The sequence below is a fragment of the Schistocerca serialis genome, chromosome 1 (assembly GCF_023864345.2).
Source record: "Schistocerca serialis cubense isolate TAMUIC-IGC-003099 chromosome 1, iqSchSeri2.2, whole genome shotgun sequence".
NCBI classification, from domain to species: Eukaryota; Metazoa; Arthropoda; class Insecta; order Orthoptera; family Acrididae; genus Schistocerca; species Schistocerca serialis.
Window position 1 is genome coordinate 561,984,980 of NC_064638.1, and position 26,813 is coordinate 562,011,792.

The 26,813-nt window shown below is 40.9% G+C and overlaps 1 protein-coding gene across 2 annotated transcripts in view; it reads left to right on the forward strand.

Annotated features, from left to right (window-relative positions):
• Window positions 1-26,813, forward strand: part of LOC126475648 (WD repeat-containing protein 35) — a 203,080-nt gene that overhangs the window by 67,505 nt on the left and 108,762 nt on the right. For both annotated transcript variants that reach the window (XM_050103483.1, XM_050103484.1), the window contains 3 exons: window positions 17,081-17,241; window positions 20,432-20,597; window positions 20,988-21,133. In XM_050103483.1, coding sequence (XP_049959440.1) covers window positions 17,081-17,241; window positions 20,432-20,597; window positions 20,988-21,133 — 473 coding nt within the window. The remainder of the gene's footprint in view (window positions 1-17,080; window positions 17,242-20,431; window positions 20,598-20,987; window positions 21,134-26,813) is intronic.

A 26,813-nucleotide genomic window follows, 5' to 3' on the forward strand; every position in this document is an offset into this window, starting at 1 on the left:
AAGTACTTCTTATTTTTATAGACATTCATCATAAAAGGAAAATAATTCTGAATTATTACTCACTTAATGTGCTAGATACAGAACAAGGTATATATGGGGTTGGAGCACCTCCACACGCACACCAGTATGATGGCCAACACAAAAGGTCTACTGCCATCTCTGCAGATTTATTAGTTTTCATTAAGTGAGTTCTTGCAGGATGTGGATACTGTCATGTTTGTGTACATCTGGTTATGATTAATCATTAATATGCACTCATCTGGAGATAGATAGATAGAAGAATAGTTCACCTGTGGGAAGATGATGTCAATTTTCACCTGTGTGATAGTAGATGTATTCATAGTGGTTTCAGCTTCGTCCCCCAACAGATAGCATAGTGGCATAGCTACCAGAGTGCCATCTGTGTCCACCCTTTAATAGGGAATGCTAACAGCTGGAAGCCACAGTGTGGTGCAAATGTATGAAGCAAGAGGGCAACCATGCCATGAGAGACGCTTCCTACAAGCAACTGAGTAAGTTTGACAAGGGTCAAATTGTGGACTTCCCAGTGGCGTGATGGTCCTTTGGGAGAATTGCCATACTAGTTGGATGTGCTGTGTCAGTTGTGCAATAATGCTTGTATTAGTGGCCACATGAACATCCTCACATCCATAGATGAGATCCTGGGTGTCAATGTAGCACAGACATCCGCCAGGATCGTTGTATTATAAGAGCAGCAGTGGCAGATCTTACAGCTACCACATCACAGATAAGAAGGCTTGTGAGCGCAGTTGTGTCATCAGTAAGTGTAGCAAACCAGCTATTAGCAGTGAGACTACAGGTATGCACACCTCTAGCCCATCTTCCACTTATGCCACAGCATTGATGTGCACGGCTTGAATGGTGCCATCAGAGGATCACTTGGAAGATGGAATGGTGCACTATGGTCTTCAGCAATGAAAGCAGATTATGTGTGCACACAAGTGATTTTTGTTTGCACATGCAACATAGACCTGGTGAATGCTGTCTCGTAGAGTGCATTTGCCCAAGACCCACAGGCCACATCCCAGGTTTTATGGTCTGGTGTCGATAAGCTATAACTCCTTCACCTTTGACGTTCCTCTAGGGGATGCTACCCAGCACTCAGAGTATGCAGAATGTTGTTAGGCCTTCCCTTTTGCTGTTCTTGCAGTAGGAAGGTGATGGGATGTTCCAACTGGATAATGCTCATCCACAGACTGTCCGTGAAAGTCACTGTGCTCTGCAAGACATGCACCAACTTCCCTTTTCAGCACAATCTCTGGACTTATTTCTAATTGAGCATGTTTGGGATATGATGGGACAAGAAATGACTTGTGGGACTCATCAACAAATAACTCTTATGCAACTACATTAACAGGTCAACCAAGCATGGTATTTGCCATCTGTACAATTGACGTGATGCCGTAGTCAGCACCTGCATTGACACCCATGGAGGCTACACTGTGTACTAAAGTGGGTGTTTCAGCACTCAGAGCATGCAGAACGTTGTTAGACCTGTCCTTTTGCCGTTCTTGCAACAGGAAGGTGATGTGTTGTTCCACCTGGTACCACAAAACTGGTTGTACTGTTGCTCTGTAAATTAATCATGCACTCCATATGCATTGTTGCAACAATAAAACTTGATATAATTGCAAACGTCTAAAAAGTTGTACCTATTTTTTTCCAGCAATGTATGAACATTCATATTATTTATGTTTACATGCATGATTGTTTCAAGGACAGTTAATTTCTTTAGCCCTCTGAAAGATTTTTTGCAGGATTGTCATGTTGGAAAATTACCTATGCACCTAATGATCTATTCTTTAGTGTCACCAGTTGTGATATATGTGTATCATGAGTGTAGCTCCACATTAGGATTCAATATGAAGATGAGGCCGTAATTGCATGATGATATCCAATATCAGCAAGACATGTATTCACAAAGCTTACACATGCCTCGAGAGTTGCTCATTACTTTTCCAACAAACTTTGTATCATAAATTCAGAGCAGTGAGTATGCATGTCAGGCATTCAGTAGTGTGTGTCTTACTTATTAGAGTGCATAGAGGAGGCCATTTATAGTAGAGTCAGAAGCATAAAAATTGGACCACGAAAGAATGGAGAAATGTACTCTTCACAGATAAATCTTGCATCAATTTGCACAATGTATCTTACCACATATCCATTTGGAGAAAAAGTGAATGTCACTACAGTCTGAGGAATATTATTCAAACACACAGTAGTGTTGAATCAAATTGTCCTTCAATCACAAAATGTTCATTTGTCCAGAATGCATTTAAAACTGTGAATTTGTCTTCTAGTGCTTTTTACAGTTCTCACATTAGTTTTCCATCATTTTTGTGCATATATATAATAGAGGGAAACATTCCACGTGGGAAAAATATATCTAAAAACAAAGAAGATGTGACTTACCAAACGAAAGCGCTGGCAGGTCAATAGACACACAAACAAACACAAACATACACACAAAATTCAAGCTTTCACAACCAACGGTTGCTTCATCAGGAAAGATGGAAGGAGAGGGAAAGACGAAAGGATGTGGGTTTTAAGGGAGAGGGTAAGGAGTCATTCCAATCCCAGGAGCGAAAAGACTTACCTTAGGGGGAAAATAGGACAGGTATACACTCGCACACACACACATATCCATCCGCACATACACAGACACAACAAGCAGACATTTGTAAAGGCAAAGAGTTTGGGCAGAGATGTCAGCTGAGGCGGAAGTACAGAGGCAAAGATGTTGTTGAAAGACAGGTGAGGTATGAGTGGTGGCAAATTGAAATTAGTGGAGATTGAGGCCTGGCGGATAACAAGAAGAGAGGATATACTGAAGGGCAAGTTCCCATCTCCGGAGTTCTGACAGGTTGGTGTTAGTGGGAAGTATCCAGATAACCCGGACGGTGTAACACTGTGCCAAGATGTGCTGGCCGTGCACCAGGGCATGTTTAGCCACAGGGTGATCCTCATTACCAACAAACACTGTCTGCCTGTGTCCATTCATGCGAATGGACAGTTTGTTGCTGGTCATTCCCACATAGAAAGCTTCACAGTGTAGGCAGGTCAGTTGGTAAATCACGTGGGTGCTTTCACATGTGGCTCTGCCTTTGATCGTGTACACCTTCCAGGTTACAGGACTGGAGTAGGTGGTGGTGGGAGGATGCATGGGACAGGTTTTACACCGGGGGTGGTTACAAGGGTAGGAGCCAGAGGGTAGGGAAGGTGGTTTGGGAATTTCATAGGGATGAACTAAGAGGTTACAAAGGTTAGGTGGACAGCAGAAAGACACTCTTGGTGGAGTGGGGAGGATTTCATAAAGGATGGATCTCATTTCGGGGCAGGATTTGAGGAAGTCGTATCCCTGCTGGAGAGCCACATTCAGAGTCTGATCCAGTCCCGGAAAGTATCTTGTCACAAGTGGGGCACTTTTGGGGTTCTTCTGTGGGCGGTTCTGGGTTTGAGGAAATGAGGAAGTGGCTCTGGTTATTTGCTTCTGTACCAGGTCGGGAGGGTAGTTGCGGGATGCGAAAGCTGTTTTCAAGTTGTTGGTGTAATGGTTCAGGGATTCCTGACTGGAGCAGATTCGTTTGCCACGAAGACCTAGGCTGTAGGGAAGGGACCGTTTGATGTGGAATGGGTGGCAGCTGTCATAATGGAGGTACTGTTGCTTCTTGGTGGGTTTGATGTGGACGGACATGTGAAGCTGGCCATTGGACAGGTGGAGGTCAACGTCAAGGAAAGTGGCATGGGATTTGGAGTAGGACCAGGTGAATCTGATGGAACCAAAGGAGTTGAGGTTGGAGAGGAAATTCTGGAGTTCTTCTTCACTGTGAGTCCAGATCATGAAGATGTCATCAATAAATCTGTACCAAACTTTGGGTTGGCAGGCCTGGGTAACCAAGAAGGCTTCCTCTAAGCGACCCATGAATAGGTTGGCGTACGAGGGGGCCATCCTGGTACCCATGGCTGTTACCTTTAATTGTTGGTATGTCTGGCCTTCGAAAGTGAAGAAGTTGTGGGTCAGGATGAAGCTGGCTAAGGTAATGAGGAAAGAGGTTTTAGGTAGGGTGGCAGGTGATCGGCGTGAAAGGAAGTGCTCCATCGCAGCGAGGCCCTGGACGTGCAGAATATTTGTGTACAAGGAAGTGGCATCAATGGTTACAAGGATGGTTTCCGGGGGTAACAGACTGGGTAAGGATTCCAGGCATTCGAGAAAGTGGTTGGTGTCCTTGATGAAGGATGGGAGACTGCATGTAATGGGTTGAAGGTGTTGATCTACGTAGGCAGAGATACGTTCTGTGGGGGCTTGGTAACCAGCTACAATGGGACGGCCAGGATGATTGGGTTTGTGAATTTTAGGAAGAAGGTAGAAGGTAGGGGTGCGGGGTGTTGGTGGGGTCAGGAGGTTGATGGAGTCAGGTGAAAGGTTTTGTAGGGGGCCTAAGGTTCTGAGGATTCCTTGAAGCTCCGCCTGGACATCAGGAATGGGATTACCTTGGCAAACTTTATATGTAGTGTTGTCTGAAAGCTGACGCAGTCCCTCAGCCACATACTCCCGACGATCAAGTACCACGGTCGTGGAACCCTTGTCCGCCGGAAGAATGGCGATGGATCGGTCAGCCTTCAGATCATGGATAGCCTGGGCTTCAGCAGTGGTAATGTTGGAAGTAGGATTAAGGTTTTTTAAGAAGGATTGAGAGGCAAGGCTGGAAGTCAGAAATTCCTGGAAAGTTTGGAGAGGGTGATTTTGAGGAAGAGGAGGTGGGTCCCGCTGTGACAGAGGATGGAACTGTTCCAGGCAGGGTTCAATTTGGATAGTGTCTTGGGGAGTTGGATCATTAGGAGTAGGATTAGGATCATTTTTCTTCGTGGCAAAGTGATATTTTCAGCAGAGAGTACGGGTGTAGGACAGTAAATCTTTGACAAGGGCTGTTTGGTTGAATCTGGGAGTGGGGCTGAAGGTGAGGCCTTTGGATAGGACAGAGGTTTCGGATTGGGAGAGAGGTTTGGAGGAAAGGTTAATTACTGAATTAGGGTGTTGTGGTTCCAGATTGTGTTGATTGGAATTTTGAGGTTTTAGGGGGAGTGGAGCTGGAAGTGGGAGATTGAGTAGATGGGAGAGACTGGGTCTGTGTGCAATGAGAGGAGGTTGAGGTTTGCTGGAAAGGTTGTGAAAGGTGAGTGAGTTGCCTTTCCGGAGGTGGGAGACCAGGAGATTGGATAGTTTTTTGAGGTGGAGGGTGGCATGCTGTTCTAATTTGCGGTTGGCCTGTAGGAGGATGCTCTGAACAGCTGGTGTGGATGTGGGAGAGGAAAGATTGAGGACTTTTATTAAGGATAGGAGTTGACGGGTGTGTTCATTGGCTGAGTTGATGTGTAGGTGAAGGATTAGGTGGGTGAGGGTAATGGATTGTTCAGTTTGGAACTGGTATAGGGACTGATGGAAAGAAGGGTTAAAGCCAGAGGTGGGAACTTTAAGTGTGAGGCCTTTGGGGGTAATGCCAAATGTCAGACAAGCCTGAGAAAATAAAATATGGGAGGGTAATCTGGCTAGGGCGAAGGCAAGTTTGCGGAGGGAATGTAAATAAAACTTAATGGGATCATTGTGGGGATGTTGTGAGGGTGACATGGTATTAGAAGGTGGAAAGTGTAACATGAGGCTGAAATGAAAATGAAAATAAAAACATATGGGGAGAGATAAAGGTGAACTAGAAGGCAACTGGAGATCTGGTGTGGAAAAAGGTGAAAAAGTGTTGGTTATAACTGGGCTATGTTGATCCTGTGGTGAACTTGGGTTGGTAGACAACGATGTGCACAAAGGTTAGGTGGTTGTGTTGCCACCAAAACACGTTAAAGGGTGGAGCAATTCGGGAAAATTTCAGAAAAACTGCGTGTAAATGTATTAAAAGGAGTAGTTTTGTGGTGGCAGACTGTGAAAATGAGGCTAATAATTGTCTGACGAAGAAATAATGACATTGAAACCTGTGGGAAGTGGCTAAAAAAGATCAGTGATGTGGGAAAAACGGAAATGGAAAAAAAGCAAAAGTTATTAGAACTGTGGATGGATATGTGTGTGTGTGCGAGTGTATACCCGTCCTTTTTTCCCCCTAAGGTAAGTCTTTCCGTTCCCGGGATTGGAATGACTCCTTACCCTCTCCCTTAAAACTCACATCCTTTCGTCTTTCCCTCTCCTTCCCTCTTTCCTGACGAAGCAACCGTTGGTTGCGAAAGCTTGAATTTTGTGTGTATGTTTGTGTTTGTTTGTGTGTCTATCGACCTGCCAGCGCTTTCATATATATATAAAAAAAAATAGAGGGAAACATTCCACGTGGGAAAAATATATCTAAAAACAAAGATGATGTGACTTACCAAACGAAAGTGCTGGCAGGTTGATAGACACACAAACAAACACAAATGACACTTGTGCAACACTTACATTTTGAGCATAGAGATTCCTTTTTTCTTTTTGATGACAGTATGTTTTAATTCTGCTTCTGGTGCATGAATTTCTCACAAGGACATTGAGGTCTTCAGAGCTTGATAATTTAGAGCAAGTGTGAGATGCTTAGGGGAGATGGACTGCAGTCTGCTGTCAGATACTGCTAAAATCCTTCCTTTCAGACCTCTACACAACTCTTTTTTACGAATGTAGTCAACTGTACAACTCTTCAACCAAGACACGACAGATGGCTGCTAAACATGTCTGGCACACACACCCACGCGCACACACCTGTGCAGTTACATTGTGCCAGGACTGCAGTTTGATGAGTGTTCATCCAAAAGCTAGTGAAGTTTATCAAAAGTATTCTAATTACATGTTTTGGACACTGTTCCATGCTAAATGTCTTATGAGTAAACTTTTTCTATTCTCCTCTGACACCCTGTTTGAAAAAAGTGTTCCCATTTGCTGATTATTCTTAAATTTTGAACACTAGTTTAAATCCTAGTATGAGCGACATCCTTTAGGAGGTGGCATATGAAAACTGAAAGACAAATAAGATATTTGAATTAAGAATTCAAAAAGCAAATAACACTTATTATTCAAATGTGTACTGCAAAAGGTATGCTTGCATAGAACATAACACATGTTTCAGCTTTGCTAAAGAGACACTTTGGTAATGATCAAAGGTATGTATCAACAGCTAAGTGCTGTTTATATTTCAGAATTGAAGACTGTGATTTGTTTGTTCTTTGGGAAACTTTAGAATGGTATTGAGCTCATTGGATTTTGAGCAGCAACTCAGTGGTATTTATGTTGAAGACTCTGATATCATGGTCAATTTTTATCATTATTCAACCGTCAATAAAGATACACTCTATTGTATAGGTGATAGCTTTGATTCCAAAATGACGAGTCTCTTTGAATTGTGTCACATCCTGCTCCAACTTCAACATTCCTCTCGTTTAATATACAGGTTTATGAGCTGTAGATGTCACTATGAGTAGCCTTCTGTTGCTAGTGGTAGCAAAGTTTGTAAGTGGAACATTGTGCAGAAATGGTAGTGAAGTTGGCTTCATGGAAACCTAGCTGATTCTTCTGCTATTTGTGTCAGAGATTTTTGATGTTGTCTCATGCTATAGAGACATTGAAGGTGTTTGTAGACAACCTTAATTTACTGCATCCAAACATAAAATTCACTATGAGACTTGGATGGGAGGACCAGCTACCATTTTTAGATGTCCCAGACAAGTTGAAAGCAGATGGTTCCCTTGAACATGGCATCTGCTGATAGCCTACTCCTGCTAACCACAGTCTGTAAGCTTCAAGCTGCCATAACACAGCCAGATGGGCAGTGCAAGAAAACCAGTTGGCACACACACTATCAGGCCAAGACACTGACTGTACAGAGTTGAGTCACCTCAGGAAAACTTTAAGGAGTAATAGATGGACCACTTAATACCCCTAGAACCTTTCTGAGGTGACCCAACTCTGCACTTTCAAAGTAACTTGGCCTGATAGTGTGTGTGCCAACTGGCCTAGGGTAATAGGTAGACCAACTCCCTGCACCCATAGTCTAGGGTAGCATCTTTGATCAGTAATCAAAAGTCATCATTTCTGGGTTTGAAACCCAGCACTACTTAAATTTTGGCTAATAACCACCATTGACAGCTGAAGACTTCTGGCATAAGAAGCCACCCTCATTGTCCCAACGACCTTGTCAAAGAGAGCGGACGAGCAGACAGAGGTTCAGGGCACTCTCTCATCCTTGGGGTGGGAAACTGTCCATAAAGATGGAAGAATCAACAATGATCAATGGCATGAGGCTGCAGAAGGCAGTGGAAACTACTGCATTAAAGAGACATAATGTGGATCACAGGACATGTGACCTGTAATTAAAAAAGTGTTATGATGATCTCTCCATTGGCAAAAGATCCTGAAATAGTCCCCTGATCAGATGTCTGGAAGGGGACTGTCAAAGAGGACATGACCATGAGAAAAAGATTCAATAATCAACGAAAGGATAACATTTTACAAGCTGGGGCGTGGAATATCAGAAGCTTGAACATGATAGGGAAGCTAGAAAATCTTAAAAGGGAGATGCAAAGGCTCAATATAGATATAGTAGATGTCAGTGAAGTGAAATGGAAAGAAGATGAGGATTTCTGGTTGGATAACGGGAGTAGGATTTGTTATGCATAGGAAGGTAGGGAAGAGAGTGAGGTACTGTGAACAGTTTGGTGATAGGGTTGTTCTGATCAGAATCGACAGCAAATCAACACTGACAATGATAATACAGGTATACATGCTGATGTTGCAAACTGAAGATGGGGAGATATAGAAAGTATATGAGGATATTGAAAAGGTAATACAGTATATGAAAGGAGATGAAAATATAATAGTCTTTTGGGGCTGGAAAGCAGTTGTAGGGCAAGGAGTAGAAGAAAAGGTTTGCAGGAGAATATGGGCTTCAGACAAGGAATGAGAGAGGAGAAAGATTAATTGAGTTCTGTAATAAATTTCAGCTAGTAATAGCGAATACTCTGTTCAAGAATCACAATACTTGGAAAAGACTGGGTGATACGGAAAGATTTCAGGCAGATTACATCATGGTCAGGCAGAGATTCCGAAATCTGATACTGTATTTTGAGGCTTACCCAGGAACAGATATAGACTTGTATCACAATTTAGTAGTGATGAACAGTAGATTGAAGTTTTAGAGGTTAGTCAATTTGCAAAGAAGTGGGGTACAGAAGTACTACGGAATGACAGGACATGCTTGAAGCTCTCTAAGGCTATAGGTACAATAATGAGGAACAGGTCAGTAAGCAGTACAGTTGAAGAGGAGTGGACATCTCTACAATGGGCAATCACAGAAATTGGAAAGAAAAATATAGGTACAAAGAAGGCAACTGTGAAGAAGCCACCGGTAACAAGAAATACTTCAGTCGATCAATGAAAGAAGGAAGTACAAAAATGTTAAGGAAATTCAGGAATACAGAAATACAAGTCACTGAAAAGCAAAATAAATGAGAAGTGCAGGAAAAATTAAGACAAAACAGCTGCATGAAAAATGTGAAGAAATCGAAAAAGAAATGATTATCGTAAGTACTGACTCAGCTTATAGGAAAGTCAAAATGACCTTCGGTGAAATTAAAAGCAAATGTGGTAACATTAAGAGTGCAATAGGAATTCCACCGTTAAATGCAAAAGAGAGAGTGGATAGATGGGAAGGGTACATTGAAGGCCTCTATGAGAGGGAAGATTTGTCTGATGTGATGGAAGAAGAAACAGCAGTCTGTTTAGAAGAGATAGGGGATACAGTATTAGAATCAGAATTTAAGAGAGCTTTGGAGGACTTAAAATCAAATAAGGCAGAAGGGATAGATAACACTCTCAGAATTTCTAAAATCATTGGGGGAGTGGCAACTAAACGACTATTTATGTGTAGAGTGTATGAGTCTGGCGACATACCATCTGACGTTCGGAAAAATATCATCCACACAATTCCAAAGACTGCTCATACATCCAAGTTGCTGACAAGAATAATATACATAAGACTGGAAAAGAAAATTGAGGATGCACTAGATGACAACCAGCTGGGATTTAGAAAAGGTAAAGGCACCAGAAAGGCAATTCTGACATTGTGGTTGATAACAGAAGCAAGACTAAAGAAAAATCAAGACACGTTCATAAGATTTGTCGACCTGGAAAAAGCGTTCGACAATGTAAAATAGTGCAAAGTGTTTGAAATCCTAAGAAAAATAGGGATAAGCTGTAGGGAGAGACGAATAATATACCAGGTGTACTGGTATGAAATGACTATTTTTTTGTGAAAATGAAACACTAATATTGAATTGAAAAGTAAAAACATTTTATTCAAAGTACTGACCATTGCTTTCTATACATTTTGACTGCCTTTCTGGCAATTTGTGGACACCACGCCAATAGAAATGTTCATCTTTTGAGCAAACCAATCAGACACCCAATTTTCGACTTCTTCGTAGGAATTGAAGTGTTCCTCAGCCAATGTGTGTCCCATTGTTGGAAACAAATGGTAGTTGGAAGGGGCCAAGTCTGGTGAATATGGCGGGTGGGATAGCAGCTCCCAGCCGGGTGTTTTGATTGTATCCTGAACCAGTTTTGCTTTGTGTGCAGGTGCATTGTGTAAAAAAATTACTTTGCCATGTCTTCTGGCCCATTCTGGTCTTTTTTCGATCAATGCATAGTTCAAATTGATCATTTGTTGTCTGTAGCGATTAGTATTCAGTTTCACTGGGTTTTAGAAGCTCATGATACACCACACCTTTCTGATCCCACCAAACACAGAGCATTGTCTTCTTGCTGAATTGATCTGGTTTTGCAGTCGATATGATGGTTGTCCTGGATTAACCCCTGATTTTTCCCATTTAGGATTCTTAAAATAAATCCATTTTTCATTGCCAGTAACAATTCGATGCAAAACTGATTTTCTTTCATGTCTTTGAAACAAAATTTGACAAATGATTTTTCGGTTTTCCATCTGTCTTTTATTCAATTCATGTGGCACCCATTTTCCACACTTTTGGATCTTTCCCGTAGCTTTCAAACGGTCAGAAATTGTTTGTTGTGCAACATTTAGCATTGCTGCCATTTGCTTCTGACTCGAAGTATCATCTTCATCCAATATTGCTTGCAATTCGGTGTCTTCAAACCTTTTTGGTGATCTTCCACATTCTTCATTTCTTACATCAAAATCATTATTTCCGAACTGTTGAAACCATCTTTTACATGTTGCTTCTCATAGAGCATGATCGCCATATGCCTCGACAAGCATTTGATGCGACTCTGCAGCACTTTTTTTTCAAATGAAAACAAAAAATTAATGCTTTCCGCAAATCATCATTTTCCGGTACAAAATTCGACATTGTTAACACGATGAAAACATATAATGTTGTTTGTTCCATGACTTGATGTATACTAAATATCTTTGACAGATGTCATACCAACCAAACAAAAAAAAAATTAAGGCTCATTCACAACAAATGTTCCCTATCGACACATTTGTATCTTAACGCTCATTTCATACCAGTACACCTGGTACAATATGTACAAGAGCCAAGAGGGAATAGTAAGAGTGGATGACCAAGAATGAAGTGCTCGAATTAAAAAGGATGTAAGACAGAGATGTAGTCTTTTGCCCCTACTGTTCAATCTGTACATCGAAGAAGCAGTGATGGAAATAAAAGAAAGGTTCAGGAGTGGAATTAAAATTCAATGTGAAAGGATATCAATGATACGATTTGCTGATGACATTGCTGTCTTGAGTGAAAGTGAAGAAAAATTATGTGATCTGCTGAACGCAATGAACAGTCATTGAGTACAGAGTATGGATTGAGAGTAAATCAAAGATAGATGATGGTAATGAGAAGTAGTAGAAATGAGAGCAGCAAGAAACTGAACATCAGGATTGATGGTCATGAAGTAGATGAAGTTAAGGAATTCTGCTACCTAGGCAGCAAAATAACCAATGACGGACAGAGTAAAGAGGACATCAAAAGCCAACTAGCACTGGTAAAAAGGGCATTCCTGGCCAAGAGAAGTCTACTAGTATCTAACATAAGTCTTAGGAAGTAATTTCTGAGAATGTACGTTTGGAGCACAGCATTGTGTGCTAGATTATCATGGACTGTGGGAAAACAAGAAAAATCGAAGCATTTGAGATGTGGTGCTACAACGAATGTTGAAATTTAAGTAGATTGATAAAGTAAGGAACGAGGAGTTTCTGTACAGAATTGGAGAAGAGAGGAATATGTGGAAAACACTGACAAGGAGAAGCAACAGGATGATAGGACATCTGTTAAGACATCAGGGAATGACTTCAATGGTACTAGAGGGAGCTGTAGAGGACAAAAACTGTAGAGGAAGACAAAAAGTGAAATACATCCAGCAAATAATTGAGGATGTAGGTTGCAAGTGCCACTCTGAGGTGAAGAGGTTAGCGCAGGAGAGGACTTAATGGCGGGTTTCACCAAAGCTGTCAGAAGATTGATGACTCAAAAAAACGGGTAGACCAACCATTAGATGCAATGTGCAGTTTACCGAGCCATGTCATAATGAACAAAGGAAGCAAGAGCAGTGGAACCCAAAGCCATTGCATATTTGCCTAATGCTGTTGCAGTGTCCACTGCCATCTACATGATATTGGAAGAAAAACGGGGTGAAATGTGTTTTGAGCCAACATACCAAGACTGTTCACTGCCCAGTGGAATATCATGAATGGCTTGTAATTATTAAATATATTGCATTATGTGTGAATATAATAAGGCAGACAACAAACAAGCACTACTGAGATGCTATATACTGAGCATATACATGAGGCTAATACAGCTATGGGAGAACTCTACCTTCAGATGCAACATGAGTTTGAGGTATGATGAGATTTAACTTGTGATATGGACTACATATTTTTGAGTATGAGTAATAAAGGAGTGCATATCAATTAAATTGTCAGGAAATGTCATTTACAGAAAGGCAAAATATGAACTCAGAAATGCTTGGGAGCTTACACAGTGACTAATGAAGGTTGAGGCCAGGAGGGTTATGGGAAAGTAGGACGTATTGCAGAGTTCCCTCCTGCGCCGTTCAGAAAAGCTGGTGTTGGTGGGAAGGATCCATATGGCACAGGCTGTGAAGCAGAAATTGACATGATGTCATGTTCGGCAGCGTGTTCAGGAACAGGGTGGTCCACTTGTTTCTAGGCCACAGTTTGTCGGTGTCCATTCATGCGGACAGACAGCATGTTGGTTGTCATGCCCACGTAGAATGCAGCACATTGGTTGCAGCTTAGCTTGTAGATCACATGAGTGGTTTCAAAGGTAGCCCTGCCTTTGATGGAATAGGTGATGTTTGTGACTGGACTGGAGTAGTTGGTGGTGGGAGGATGTATCGGACATGTCTTACGTCTAGGACCATTACGGGGGCATGAACCGTGAGGTAAGGGGATGGGAGCAATGTGAGGATGGATGAGTATATTGTGTAGGTTCAATGGACGATGGAATACCTTTTTGGGAGGGGTGGGAAGGATAGTGGGCAGGACATTTCTCATTTCAAGACATGACGAAAGGTAGTCGAAACCCTGCCGGAGAATGTAATTCAGTTGCTCCAGTCCTGGGTGGTACCGAGTTATGAGGGGAGTGCTCCTTTGTGGCCAGACAGTGGGACTTTGTGAGGTGGTGGGAGACTAGAAAGACGAGGCACGGGAGTTTTTTTTTTGTTTTTTTTTTTTTGCAATGTTGGGAGGATAATTATGGTCTGTGAAGGCTTCAGTGAGACCTTTGGTATATTTCAAGACAGACGGCTCCTTACAGCGGATGCGACAGCCACAGGTGGTTGGCTGTATAGAAAGGCCATTTTGGTATGTAATGGGTGGCAGCAGTTGAAGTGGAGGTTTTGCTGATGGTTAGTAGGGTTGATGTGGACAGAGGTACTGATGTAGCCATCTGTGAGGTAGAGGTCAACATCTAGGAAGGTGGCTTGCTGGGTTGATTAGGACAACCTCCAAACCTCCCTCACATCCCCTCACAACTGACAAACCCTGACTCGCAGACCTACTACACTTACCCTGCCTCCCCCCCCCCCCCCCCCCCCCCCCCCCCACACCAAAAACAGCCCCGTAATGCAGTCATGAACCTTTCCTTGGCACCACAGAAGTATTAGTCCGTTCCAAAGGCCTCACCTTTTGCCCCTCTCCCAAATTCAATCATGCAGGACTTGTTAAAGATCCTCTCTCCTTTTCCCGATCCCTACAGTGGAAACACTTTTTGGCCACTAACCCTACCAATCAGATTGAACCAAAGACCAGTATTGAACCCTGCCTAACTCAGTTCACTCCTCCATCCAACCATGATCCACCCCCACTGTCCCTCAATCACCCTACGTTAACTTTCCAGCATTTATCAACCTCGAACCTTGCCTCATCATCATTTCCCAAATCCCTCAACATGCAAATAAACCTTACATCTGCAGAAAGAGCCACAGTCCAGCATCTAAAAGCTGATCCCGACCTTATAATCCTGCCTGTGGAGAAAGGCTCCACCATTGTTGTTTTGAACCACAAGGATTATGTGGCAGAAGGACACCACAGGCTGTCAGATGCTTCTACCTACAAACCTTGCCACAGTGACCCCATTCCAGAAATACAGCAGGATCTCCAGTTGCTTAGGCCCATCCCAGAACCTCTCCCTGGAGTCCATCTCTCTGCTCACACCTATCACTCCCTGCACTCCTACCTTCTACATGCTTCCTAAAGTCCATAAACGTAACCACCCAGGATGCCCCATTGTGGCCGGGTACTGTGCCCCCGCTGAGAGAATCTCTGCTCTCATAGACAAACACCTTCAACATATCACCCGGAATCTACCCTCCTATATAAAAGATACCAACCATTTCCTCCATCGACTCTCCACAGTTGCTGTCCCTTTACTACTTGGTGCCCTGCTCATTGCTATTGATGCCACCTCCATTTACACTAACATTACTAATGCCCATGGTCTTACTGCTATTGAATACTACCTTTCCCAACACCTGATGGATTCCAAACCAACAATCTCCTTCCTAGTCACCTCGACCAACTATATACTCACACACAATTACTTCTTCTTTGAAAGCATTCCTACAAACAAATCTGGGGTACAGCTAAGGGCACCATTCTATGCCAACCTATTCATGGGCGATCTAGAGAAATCCTTCCAAACAACTCAGTATCGTAAACCCCTCACCTGGTTCTGATTCATTGATAACTTCTTTGTGAACTGGATTGATGGAGAGGACACCCTATCCATATTCCTCCAGAACCTCAACAACTTCTCCCTCATTAGTTTCACCTGGTCCTACTCAATGGAAGAAGTCATCTTCTTAGATGTTGACCTCCACCTCAAAGATGGCTACATCAGTAGCTCCGTTCATATCAAACCTACTAACCACCAGCAATACCTCCACTTCAACAGGTGCCACCCGTTCCATACCAAGGAGTCCCTTCTATACAGACTAGCCAGCTATTCACATCTGCAGCCACGAATGGTCCCTCTTGAAATATGCTGAAGATCTCACTGAAGCCTTCACAGACCATAATTATTCTCCCAACCTTGTAAAAAAACAAATCTCCCGTGCCCTATCTTTCCAGTCTCCCACCACCTCCCAAAGTCCCACTGTCTGGCCACAAAGGAGCTTTCCTGTCGTAGCTTAGTACCACCCAGGGCTGGAGCAACTAACTTGGATTCTCTGCCAGGGTTTCATTGTGTCCTGAAATGAGAAATGTCCTGCCCAGTATCCTTCCCACTCCTCCCACAGTGGTATTCCACCGTCCACCGAACCTACACAATATACTCGTCCATCCTTACACAACCCCTGCTCCCAACCCCTTATTCATGGCTTATACCCCTGTAATAGACCTAGATGCAAGATCTGTCCTATAGATCCTCCGACCACCACCTACTGTAGGCCCAGTCACAAACATCACCTATCCCGTCAAAGGCAGGACTACCTGTGAAATCAGTCATGTGATCTACAAGCTAAGCTGCAACCACTGTGCTGCATTCAGTGTGGGCATGGCAAACAACAAGCTGGCTGCCTGCATGAATGGCCACCTACAAACTGTGGCCAAGAAACAAGTGGACCACCCTGTTGCTGAACACGCTGCTGAACATGACATTCTTCGTTTCAATGGCTGCTTCACAGCCTGTGCCATATGGATCCTTCCCACCAACACCAGCTTTTTTGAACTGCGCAGGTGGGAACTTCCCCTGCAATACATCTTATGTTCCCATAACCCTCGTGGCCTCAACCTTTGTTAGTCGCTGTCCTCACCCCTCCAGCCCCTTCCCTGTTCCCATTCCAGCACAACACAGCTGTCATTCCACCACCACACTCAGTGTTTTTACGTCTCTCCTTTTCCGCTTCTGCCTCCTGTGCCCTCTATCTAACCTGCAGCACTTCACTGTCCACCACCCCCACTGTACTGTCCCTCCCCCTCCCCGCCCAGCCTCCTCGTTACCCCCACCTAGTTGCCACTCCCATAATGCATTGGTGCTGCTGGTTTCATTTGGCTGAGACTTCGGTCATGTGTGTGAGTTGCATTTGTGTGTGTGTTGTGTGTGTCTATGTCTATTGTTGATGAAGGCCTTGATGGCCAAAAGATTTATTTATTTGTGACAGTGTTTTTGTTGTGCCTATCTGTGACTCAACATCTTTGCTATGTGGTGAGTAGCAAATTTTCTTTTCAGAGTATTTTCTTGATATTTTTGTAGCACAGTGGCACCTGATAATGGTGACAAGCTATATTACCAAAATAATCTGCTATAAAGGCAACTAAATACCCAAGAACTGGTTTTACAACAAGAATGGTAGGAAAACCTGAGAGTTTTTGTGAAGAGTTCTCTCTTCACATTTTAATTCACTATGAAGTAAATTTATATTCTGTATATTTAATTCCTGGAAAGGGAAATAAAAATAGCTGTTTTTGTTATAAAATAACAGAGGTATAATGAGAAAATTAATTATTCAGTTGTAGTTTTCTTCTCTGTATTGGTTTTAAAATTATTTGGCTGACATTGTGATTGATGGTTCTTTTTTCCAAAATGACAGGAGCTGTAATTGTTGGATCTGTTGATGGCAATCGTATCTGGGGGAAAGAACTGAAGGGAATTGCACTCACTGGTGTCGAGTGGTCTCCTGATGGAAAGATGTTGCTATTTAGCCTCAGAAATGGAGAGATACATGTTTATGACAATCAAGGAAGCTTTACGGTATGAAATCTTTGAAACAACTTAAATAGAAAATTCTCAAGATAAAATATTGTTTATCCTTAACAGAATACACTTAGTAACTTATGGCAGTAATTCTGATTTTGATAAGTATATGAGTACTGTGTGGAGGTGGATCAGTGAGATTGTAAATTCTGGTTTGAAATACCTTCCAGTTTTATGTCACTACATTGATCTCTGTTCCCAAGTGGATGGATTTTTGAAGATTCTAGGCATCCAGATGCATAATAAACTTAGGTGGCACCAGTGTGTTGAAGAGTGAACCAAGAAGTTAGTTCTCTCTGTTTTGCACATAGAATTCTCTCTCAGTGATACTTTCACTCATTTCTGTCCTGTGGCATAATATTTTGGGGCATTGCAATTAATGCAGAAAAAGTATTTGTGCTACATTAACTTTCAGGAAGAATATTGTGGGAAACTGATAACTGAACATCTTGCTGAAGCCTCTTCAGTGCTGTAGGGATTCTTACATTGACATTCCCGTATATGTACTTCCTACTGGTATTTTAGGTTAATACAGAGAGTGAACTGAGTATGAACTCAGCAATTCACAGCCACAATACTGGAAACAGAAATATGAGGGCTGTTCAATAAAGAATGATGATAACTTCTTGCTGTCATATTTTCTCATGTTAGAATTTAATCTTATGATATTCTGTTAGTTTAATGTCTAACAAATGTGTCTTACTAGTTTCATTGTTGGCGCTTCTGATTCCCATCTGTGAAAGGCAGGCAGGCTGTGACATGTTCAGTGTCACCTACTGTAATAATAGAGGTGTTGTGTGACAAACAATATGCGACTTTGGAAGTCTGCTTCCTTTTCAACAAATCTTCAGCTGAGGCCTATGCAATGTTACAGGAGGCCTTTTTTTTCCTGAAGCACAGCTTGAAGATGGTTTAAAGAGTGAGACAATCAGTTTCAAAGAAAGGTGGACTTGTTACTGCTCTTACCGAAGAAAACATTATCACTGCTGCTGTTATTGTGAGTGATGCTCAATGAATAGCCATATGAACACTTTCTGAAACACTGAAAATTTCACTGGGTACCGCCCAAAAGTTGGTGACAGAAAATTTGCACACCAGAAGTGTTTGGGCTTGGTGGGTTCCAATAGTACTGATTCCCATACAAAAGAACATTGCATATAGATCTGCATGCAGTAGAACTTGATGTAAGTGAAAATATGGAGTTTCCGTCAAAGGTAGTCACTATTGATAAAACTTGGCTATATCATTTTGATCCTGAAAGCAAACAGCAAACCTCAGTGAGGAAATCTCCTTCATCATCCCCCCCCCCCCCCCCCCCCCCCCAAGAAGTAGAACTGGTTGCTTCTGCTGATAATGTATGGTCACTCCAGTTTTTTATATTCATGGAATGGTTTACCAGCGTATTGTATCGGCGCATGCATCAATAACTGGACAATACTGTAGGCATGTCCTGGAAACTTTGCAAGTCCATATCAGGCAAAAAAAAAAAACCACCACATGCCTGCAAAACAGGTTGGATGCTGCACTACAGTAATGCAAAGCCTCATATTGCAAGTGCTGCTACTGAATATATTGCAAAAATCAAAGTGAAATGCATTCTTCCCCCCATAATCCATTCCGATTTTCTATTCTGAAGAAACATCTTCAAGGGAGGCGTTTCCATCACCAGTAGCACTGGTGAAAGGTGCAAGACAGTTGTGAAAGAGTTCTGAAAAGTCTTTGAGAAAATTGTTTCCAGCATGTCTTTGCAGAATGACGTTAATGCTGGAACAAGTGCATCAAATCCAAATGAGACAATTTTGAAAAATATTGTCAAAATTATCTGGATGAATAATGGTGTTTTTTTCAAAAACAAGTATAATCATTCTTTACTGAACAGCCCTCACGCTTTTCATATAGACTATCAATTGCTGCATAATGTTCTGAATGGAGTTTTACATTCTGGAGCAAAAGTGTATAACAGGTTGCCAGTGAACCTCAGGCTGGATAATAAACATCCCTAAGTATTTGAAAACCAAATGAAAGAAATATCTCATTAGCCACTCCTTCAATAATGTGTTAGAATACTTGGACTCAAGACACTAACTTCACTGTAATTCTAATATTTGTGTCAGATAGATCCTGACTATTCCATTATGTAGACTGCTGAAGTTACGTAAATGCTTTGTTTGAAGTATTGGACAATGACATTAGCTGAATAGCACAGGAGGAGGAGTGAATTTTCTTTTCTTTTTTTAAGTAGCTGTTTTTTTCATAATTTACATGTCTAAAGCAATCTAGAAATAATTACCATACTTATCAGTTTGGGCAGATTTGCACTAGTCATAATTTCTTCTTAGTGTGCTTTACAGAAAAGTAGCCAGCACTCTTCATCATCATGGGGTTTATGGAACACGGTGTGTGAATGAATGAGTTTTGTGTTTCAGTATTGAGGATGAGTGGATCTTGCAGTGTTCTTAATGTGCCACATAGACTGTATGAGCCTGATACAGGCATAAATCATTATCTTATGAAACAAGAATATCCCTGTGATATGCATAATGAAAATATACCTCAAGGGACATGAATTCTTTGGTAAAAAGTAGTTTCACCATAGTGATAATAGAAAGAGACAGAAAGTTCTGAGAGAGAGTGCATTTAATAGTAGCCACAATAACCCCATTTTTATGAGCCTCTGCACTGCTCAATGCTTTTTCATCCAATTTTAACTGAATCTTTGATCTACTTTTCTATATTGCTTGACCACAATACAAAAAACAGTGATTCTTCTATCCCTCTGTACTGAAGCAAATGACTGTAAAAAATATTGGAAATTGCTTGTAGTTTTTGAGGTATTTGCTCATATAATTTCATTGTTTGGTTGTACTGTGTATTGTTCTCTGAGGGGATAGGGTAGAGCTATTGTGACACAATGATTTGACTTTTCTGACCCCCCCCCCCCCCCCTCCTCTCTCTCTCTCTCTCTCTCTCTCTCTCACACACACACACACACACACACACACACACACACACTCTGTTCTTTAAAGGAAATCAAAGTTCTGATATTTTAACAGAAAATAAAAGTTGGTTTGATAAAAATGTAGAGTTACCTACATGAGTTCTCTTTCTTTAATGATTTCATTAACTTGTTGAGATTCATTCATGAAGTCACCCAGACAGTGAACATTTTCTGGTTTTAATTTCATAGATGAAACTAACAGTCCACTGCCTTCCAGCAATACCAGGACCTTTGCAGGTTGTGGGCATGGATTGGTATGATGGTCGTTATGGCTATGTTGATCAAGATTGTCCTGTTCTGGCTATTTGTTATCAGAATGGCTGCATGCAAATCATGAGAGGAGAAAACGATGACAGTAAGTTAAGCTCTTATTTTGTTTCCCTTTGTTTTTCATGTGAAATTGTCATTATCAACTGTTTTTGTTTTTAACGTATTCTAAGAAGTCAGTGAAGAGTTGGTCAAAGCATTATAAACAACACCATTTGTGCTGAAGCAGTCATGACTGAAGCAACAAATTGTATTATTGATAAAATTTGTAAGACAATTGTAGATGTCATCCAAATATGTGTAACATTGAAACATTTAACTTGATCATTTCTCATCATTTGTTATGACGTTTCTGAATAAAATGAACAGCATAAAGTGATACAACAGATTATGTGAATATTTATTTATTCAATTGATAATACAGTCAATGAGAGCACAATCAAATATCTCCTCTGTATTTTCTTTTTAATGTCTATAGTGCCTGTGCTTATTGACACTGGTATGGCAGCTGTGTGTTGTCGCTGGAATCACAATGGCAGCATTATTGCAGTTACAGGAATCATGCAACTGCAGAATGAACCAAAAGACTGCAATGTAATTCAGTTTTTTACTCCATTTGGAGAGGTAAGCCTGAATTATTTTTACAGTTGCTTGTTACTGTATTGTTGTTGTTGTTGTTGTTGTGGTCTTCAGTCCTGAGACTGGTTTGATGCAGCTCTCCATGCTACTCTATCCTGTGCAAGCTTCTTCATCTTCCAGTACCTGCTGCAACCTACATCCTTCTGAATCTGTTTAGTGTATTCATCTCTTGGTCTCCCTCTACGATTTTTACCCTCCACGCTGCCCTCCAATACTAAATTGGTGATCCCTCGATGCCTCAGAACATGTCCTACCAACCGATCCCTTCTTCTAGTCAAGTTGTGCCACAAGCTCCTCTTCTCCCCATTTCTATTCAATACCTCCTCATTAGTTATGTGATCAACCCATCTAATCTTCAGCATTCTTCTGTAGCACCACATTTCGAAAGCTTCTATTCTCTTCTTGTCTAAGCTATTTATCGTCCACTTTTCACTTCCATACATGGCTACACTCCATACAAGTACTTTCAGAAACGACTTCCTGACACTTAAATCAATACTCGATGTTAACAAATTTCTCTTCTTAAGAAACGCTTTCCTTGCCATTGCCAGTCTACATTTTATATCCTCTTTACTTCGACAATCATCAGTTATTTTGCTCCCCAAATAACAAAACTCCTTTACTACTTTAAGTGTCTCATTTCCTAATCTAATTCCCTCAGCATCACCCGACTTAATTCGACTACATTCCATTATCCTCGTTTTGCTTTTGTTGATGTTCATCTTATACCATCCTTTCAAGACACTGTCCACTCCGTTCAACTGCTCTTCCAAGTCCTTTGCTGTCTCTGACAGAATTACAATGTCATTGGCGAACCTCAAAGTTTTTATTTCTTCTCCATGGATTTTAATACCTACTCTGAATTGTTCTTTTGTTTCTTTTATTGCTTACTCAATATACAGATTGAATAACATCGGGGATAGGCTACAACCCTGTCTCACTCCCTTCCCAACCACTGCTTCCCTTTCATACCCCTCGACTCTTATAACTGTCATCTGCTTTCTGTACAAATTGTAAATAGTCTTTCGCTCTCTGTATTTTATCCCTGCAATCTTCAGAATTTGAAAAAGAGTATTCCAGTGAACATTGTCAAAAGCTTTCTCTAAGTCTACAAATGCTAGAAACGTAGGTTTGCCTTTCCTTAATCTTTCTTCTAAGATAAGTCGTAGGGTCAGTATTGCCTCACGTGTTCCAACATTTCTACGGAATCCAAATTGATCTTCCCCGAGGTCGGCTTCTATCAGTTTTTCCATTCGTCTGTAAATAATTCACATTAGTATTTTGCAGCTGTGACTTATTAAACTGATAGTTCGGTAATTTTTGCATCTGTCAACACCTGCTTTCTTTGGGATTGGGATTATTGTATTCTTCTTGAAGCCTGAGGGTATTTCGCCTGTCTCATACATCTTGCTCACCAGATGGTAGAGTTTCGTCAGGACTGGCTCTCCCAAGGGTGTCAGTAGTTCTAATGGAATGTTGTCTACTCCCGGGGCCTTGTTTCGACTCAGGTCTTTCAGTGCTCTGTCAAACTCTTCACGCAATATCATATCTCCCATTTCATCTGCATCTACATCCTCTTCCATTTCCATAATATTGTCCTCAAGTACATCGCCCTTGTATAGGCCCTCTATATACTCCTTCCACCTTTCTGCTTTCCCTTCTTTGCTTAGAACTGGGTTTCCATCAAAGCTCTTGATATTCATGCAAGTGGTTCTCCTTTCTCCAAAGGTCTCTTTAATTTTCCTGTAGGCAGTATCTATCTTACCCCTAGTGAGATAAGCCTCTACATCCTTACATTTGTCCTTTAGCCATCCCTGCTTAGCCATTTTGCACTTCCTGTCAATATCATTTTTGAGACGTTTGTATTCCTTTTTGCCTGCTTCATTTACTGCATTTTTATATTTTCTCCTTTCATCAATTAAATTCAATATTTCTTCTGTTACCCAAGGGTTTCTACTAGCCCTCGTCTTTTTACCTATTTGATCCTCTGCTGCCTTCACTATTTCATCCCTCAAAGCTACCCATTCTTCTTCTATTGTATTTCTTTCCCCCATTCCTGTCAATTGTTCCCTTATGCTCTCCCTGAAACTCTGTACGATCTCTGGTTCTTTCAGTTTATCCAGGTCCCATCTCCTTAAATTCCAACCTTTTTGTAGTTTCTTCAGTTTTAATCTACAGTTCATAACCAATAGATTGTGGTCAGAGTCCACATCTGCCCCTGGAAATGTCTTACAATTTAAAACCTGGTTCCTAAATCTCTGTCTTACCATTATATAATCTATCTGATACCTTTTAGTATCTCCAGGGTTCTTCCATGTATACAGCCTTCTTTTATGATTCTTAAACCAAGTATTAGCTGTGATTAAGTTATGCTCTGCGCAAAATTCTACCAGGCGGCTTCCTCTTTCATTTCTTAGCCCCAATCCATGTTCACCTACTATGTTTCCTTCTCTCCCTTTTCCTACTGATGAATTCCAGTCACCCATGACTATTAAATTTTCGTCTCCCTTCACTACCTGAATAATTTCTTTTATCTCATCATACATTTCATTAATTTCTTCATCATCTGCAGAGCTAGTTGGCATAGAAACTTGTACTACTGTAGTAGGTGTGGGCTTCGTATCTATCATGGCCACAATAATGCGTTCACTATGCTGTTTGTAGTAGCTTACCCGTACACCTATTTTTTTATTCATTATTAAACCTACTCCTGCATTACCCCTATTTGATTTTGTATTTATAACCCTGTACTCACCTGACCAGAAGTCCTGTTCCTCCTGCCACCGAACTTCACTAATTCCCACTATATCTAACTTTAACCTATCCATTTCCCTTTTTAAATTTTCTAACCTACCTGCCCGATTAAGGGATCTGACATTCCACGCTCCGATCCGTAGAACGCGAGTTTTTTTTCTCCTGATAACAACGTCCTCTTGAGTAGTCCCCGCCCGGAGATCTGAATGGGGGACTATTTTACCTCCAGAATATTTTACCTAAGAGGACGCCATCATCATTTAATCATACAGTAAAGCTGCATGTCCTCGGGAAAAATTACGGCTGTAGTTTCCCCTTGCTTTCAGCCGTTCGCACTACCAGCATAGCAAGGCTGTTTTGGTTAATGTTACAAGGCCAGATCAGTCAATCATCCAGACTGTTGCCCCTGCAACTACTGAAAAGGCTGCTGCCCCTCTTCAGGAACCACATGTTTGTCTGGCCTCTCAACAGATACCCCTCCGTTGTGGTTGCACCTACAGTACGGCTATCTGTATCGTTGAGGCACGCAAGCCTCCCCACCAATGGCAAGGTCCATGGTTCATGGTATTGTATTACTGAAAGCAATTTCTGTGTTTTCTGTTCTAATGTCTGTTTACTTTTTATTTTAAAAATGTTTATAACTTTCTGAAGCTTTTCTAACTTCAGCAGTATTCATAACAATGGGAAATCTTGAGCAGATTAACTGTGAATCAAGAAGGAATATATCACCATTCATCTTATAGAGAAATTTAGATTCACAAATAGGACACAGAGACCATAGTTCAAGATTGTAAACATCCGTCACCACTATCAAATGCATGTTAGTCCACCTCGTTCACCTCCATCAATAACCCTTTACCCATCTCTAACTGTTTGCCTTGTCTCACATTTTAAAAATTGCAAATGTACAGCCACATATAGGAGTAATGGACTTAGTAAACACCAGCATGTGTTTGACTGTTGCATATTGTGCCACTATAAATTACAATGAATAATTAAACATCAAGAATAAAGAAAGAGCACATAGGTAAGGCTGGCAGTTTTCCATCCTATTGGTGGTTCTATATTTATTACACTTACCATATATTTTGGGTGCACCCTAGATCATACTTTTGAAATTACTTTGAAGTCATAACAGTTTACTGACAGTAAACTTTATTTATTTGATTGTATGTTTCAGCAGACATAACTTTTTTTTTTTTCCGGAAATGGTTTGTTTGTTTTAGTTACATCATAAAATTGACAACACAATAGTCATCTCGGTATTGGTTGTAACAGATGAAAATTTAAGGGCATAACTTTTTAACCAGTTTAGATGTGAAGTCTGATGTTTTGGAACTGAGTTTGTGCCTAGCAGTGCAGTATGAAAGAGTAACCTCTTTAGCAGCACTGTTATTTCCATCTTTGGCTTTAAAAAAACTATTATGTTTTTTTGAAACAGCAGCATTAATAGCATTTCTATGTTTAACTGTTTTCACATGGTCTTTAATAACACCCTTTCATGTGTGTGCAACAGAAGATTCTCTAGTGTATAGTGCACAACAAACGTGTTCATTGTTACTCTCCTTACACAATTAAAAATATTTGTATTCCTGTTGCAAGTTGACATTAAGCACATATTTACTTTTGTACATTTCTAAATGACGAGAAAAAAAATGACTAGAGATAAAATGATCAAAAACTTATGATGGGTTATGTTGTATACAAAAACAACATAGAAACATTGTTCCTCTTGTGTGTCCAAATGACTAAGTGAAAAACTGTGGTTTAAAAGTGCAATGTTGAACATATAGGTCAAAATTTTTTAAAAAATTCTCACCAATCACTTTTTCAGACTGCTGCTCAATTAGCTAAATGCACTCCTTCTCAGTGCCCCACTTAATCATCCTAGATCCTCAGTGCCACCCTAAATTATCAATTACTAATTTTTAAAGTCTAAATGCGGAAAAATGGCTCATGTTACTGTAAAACAAATATTGAAATTTATTTTAAATTAAGTAATGAGATTAGCTTTATAACTGAACAATGACTTTGCATTGAAATGTTCTGAACTGACATTCATAAAAAGCATAATGGGATGGATGGACTTGATGAAGAGATATCAGTTAATAAGAGCCTCAGATCTGCCCATTGAGTTATCTGAACGCTATTTCTTTGCATTGAAAATAGTCACACCACCACACTAAAACCATGTTCTATGTGATATGGTGAGGGAATGGATGGAGGAGGGCCTTAATCTTTCTCCATACTGTAGGATACTTACAAGGGATGGGTTTCTGCAACCAAAAATCCTGATAAGACTTCTGAAATTTTAGTTTTAAGTTAATATCAGTTTCTAACTCCATTATTTCTTTCCTCCAAAACTCCCACTTTCCTAATATCTGAAAATGGATTTATCACCCAGACTGGAATTTCCATCAAAATCAGATAATTAAATTGTTCTGTCATCCAGAACTCTCATATAATACAGTAAACATGCAGATCATTTGCATGAATTGTAATCTTTTCACCTAAGCCTTAGAGGCTTGGAAATCAGTATAACTCTCCACAGCCTAGGTTCCTCTTGAAAAACCAGCTTTGAAACAAATGTTGAACTCACAGATTTGGCTTTGATAAAGTTACCTTGCAAATGGACATTAATTTCATCAAGTTTTGGAAATAGTTCTGACAGGTAAGCAACATCATGTCTGATCATTTTTAGTTCTTCTCTGTGCAAAAAACACTATCTTTCAGAAAAGCTCCACAGCAATATCAAAGAGGTCACAAAACCTTTTAATACAGCTGCCTTTTGACAGCCATTAAACTTCTGTATGAAAAAGCAGACATTCAAAATTTTCTTCATCCACAGAACATCTGAAAAGGTCCATTACTGACAGCTAGGGATTTAATTTTGCCATCGCAGTGATGACAG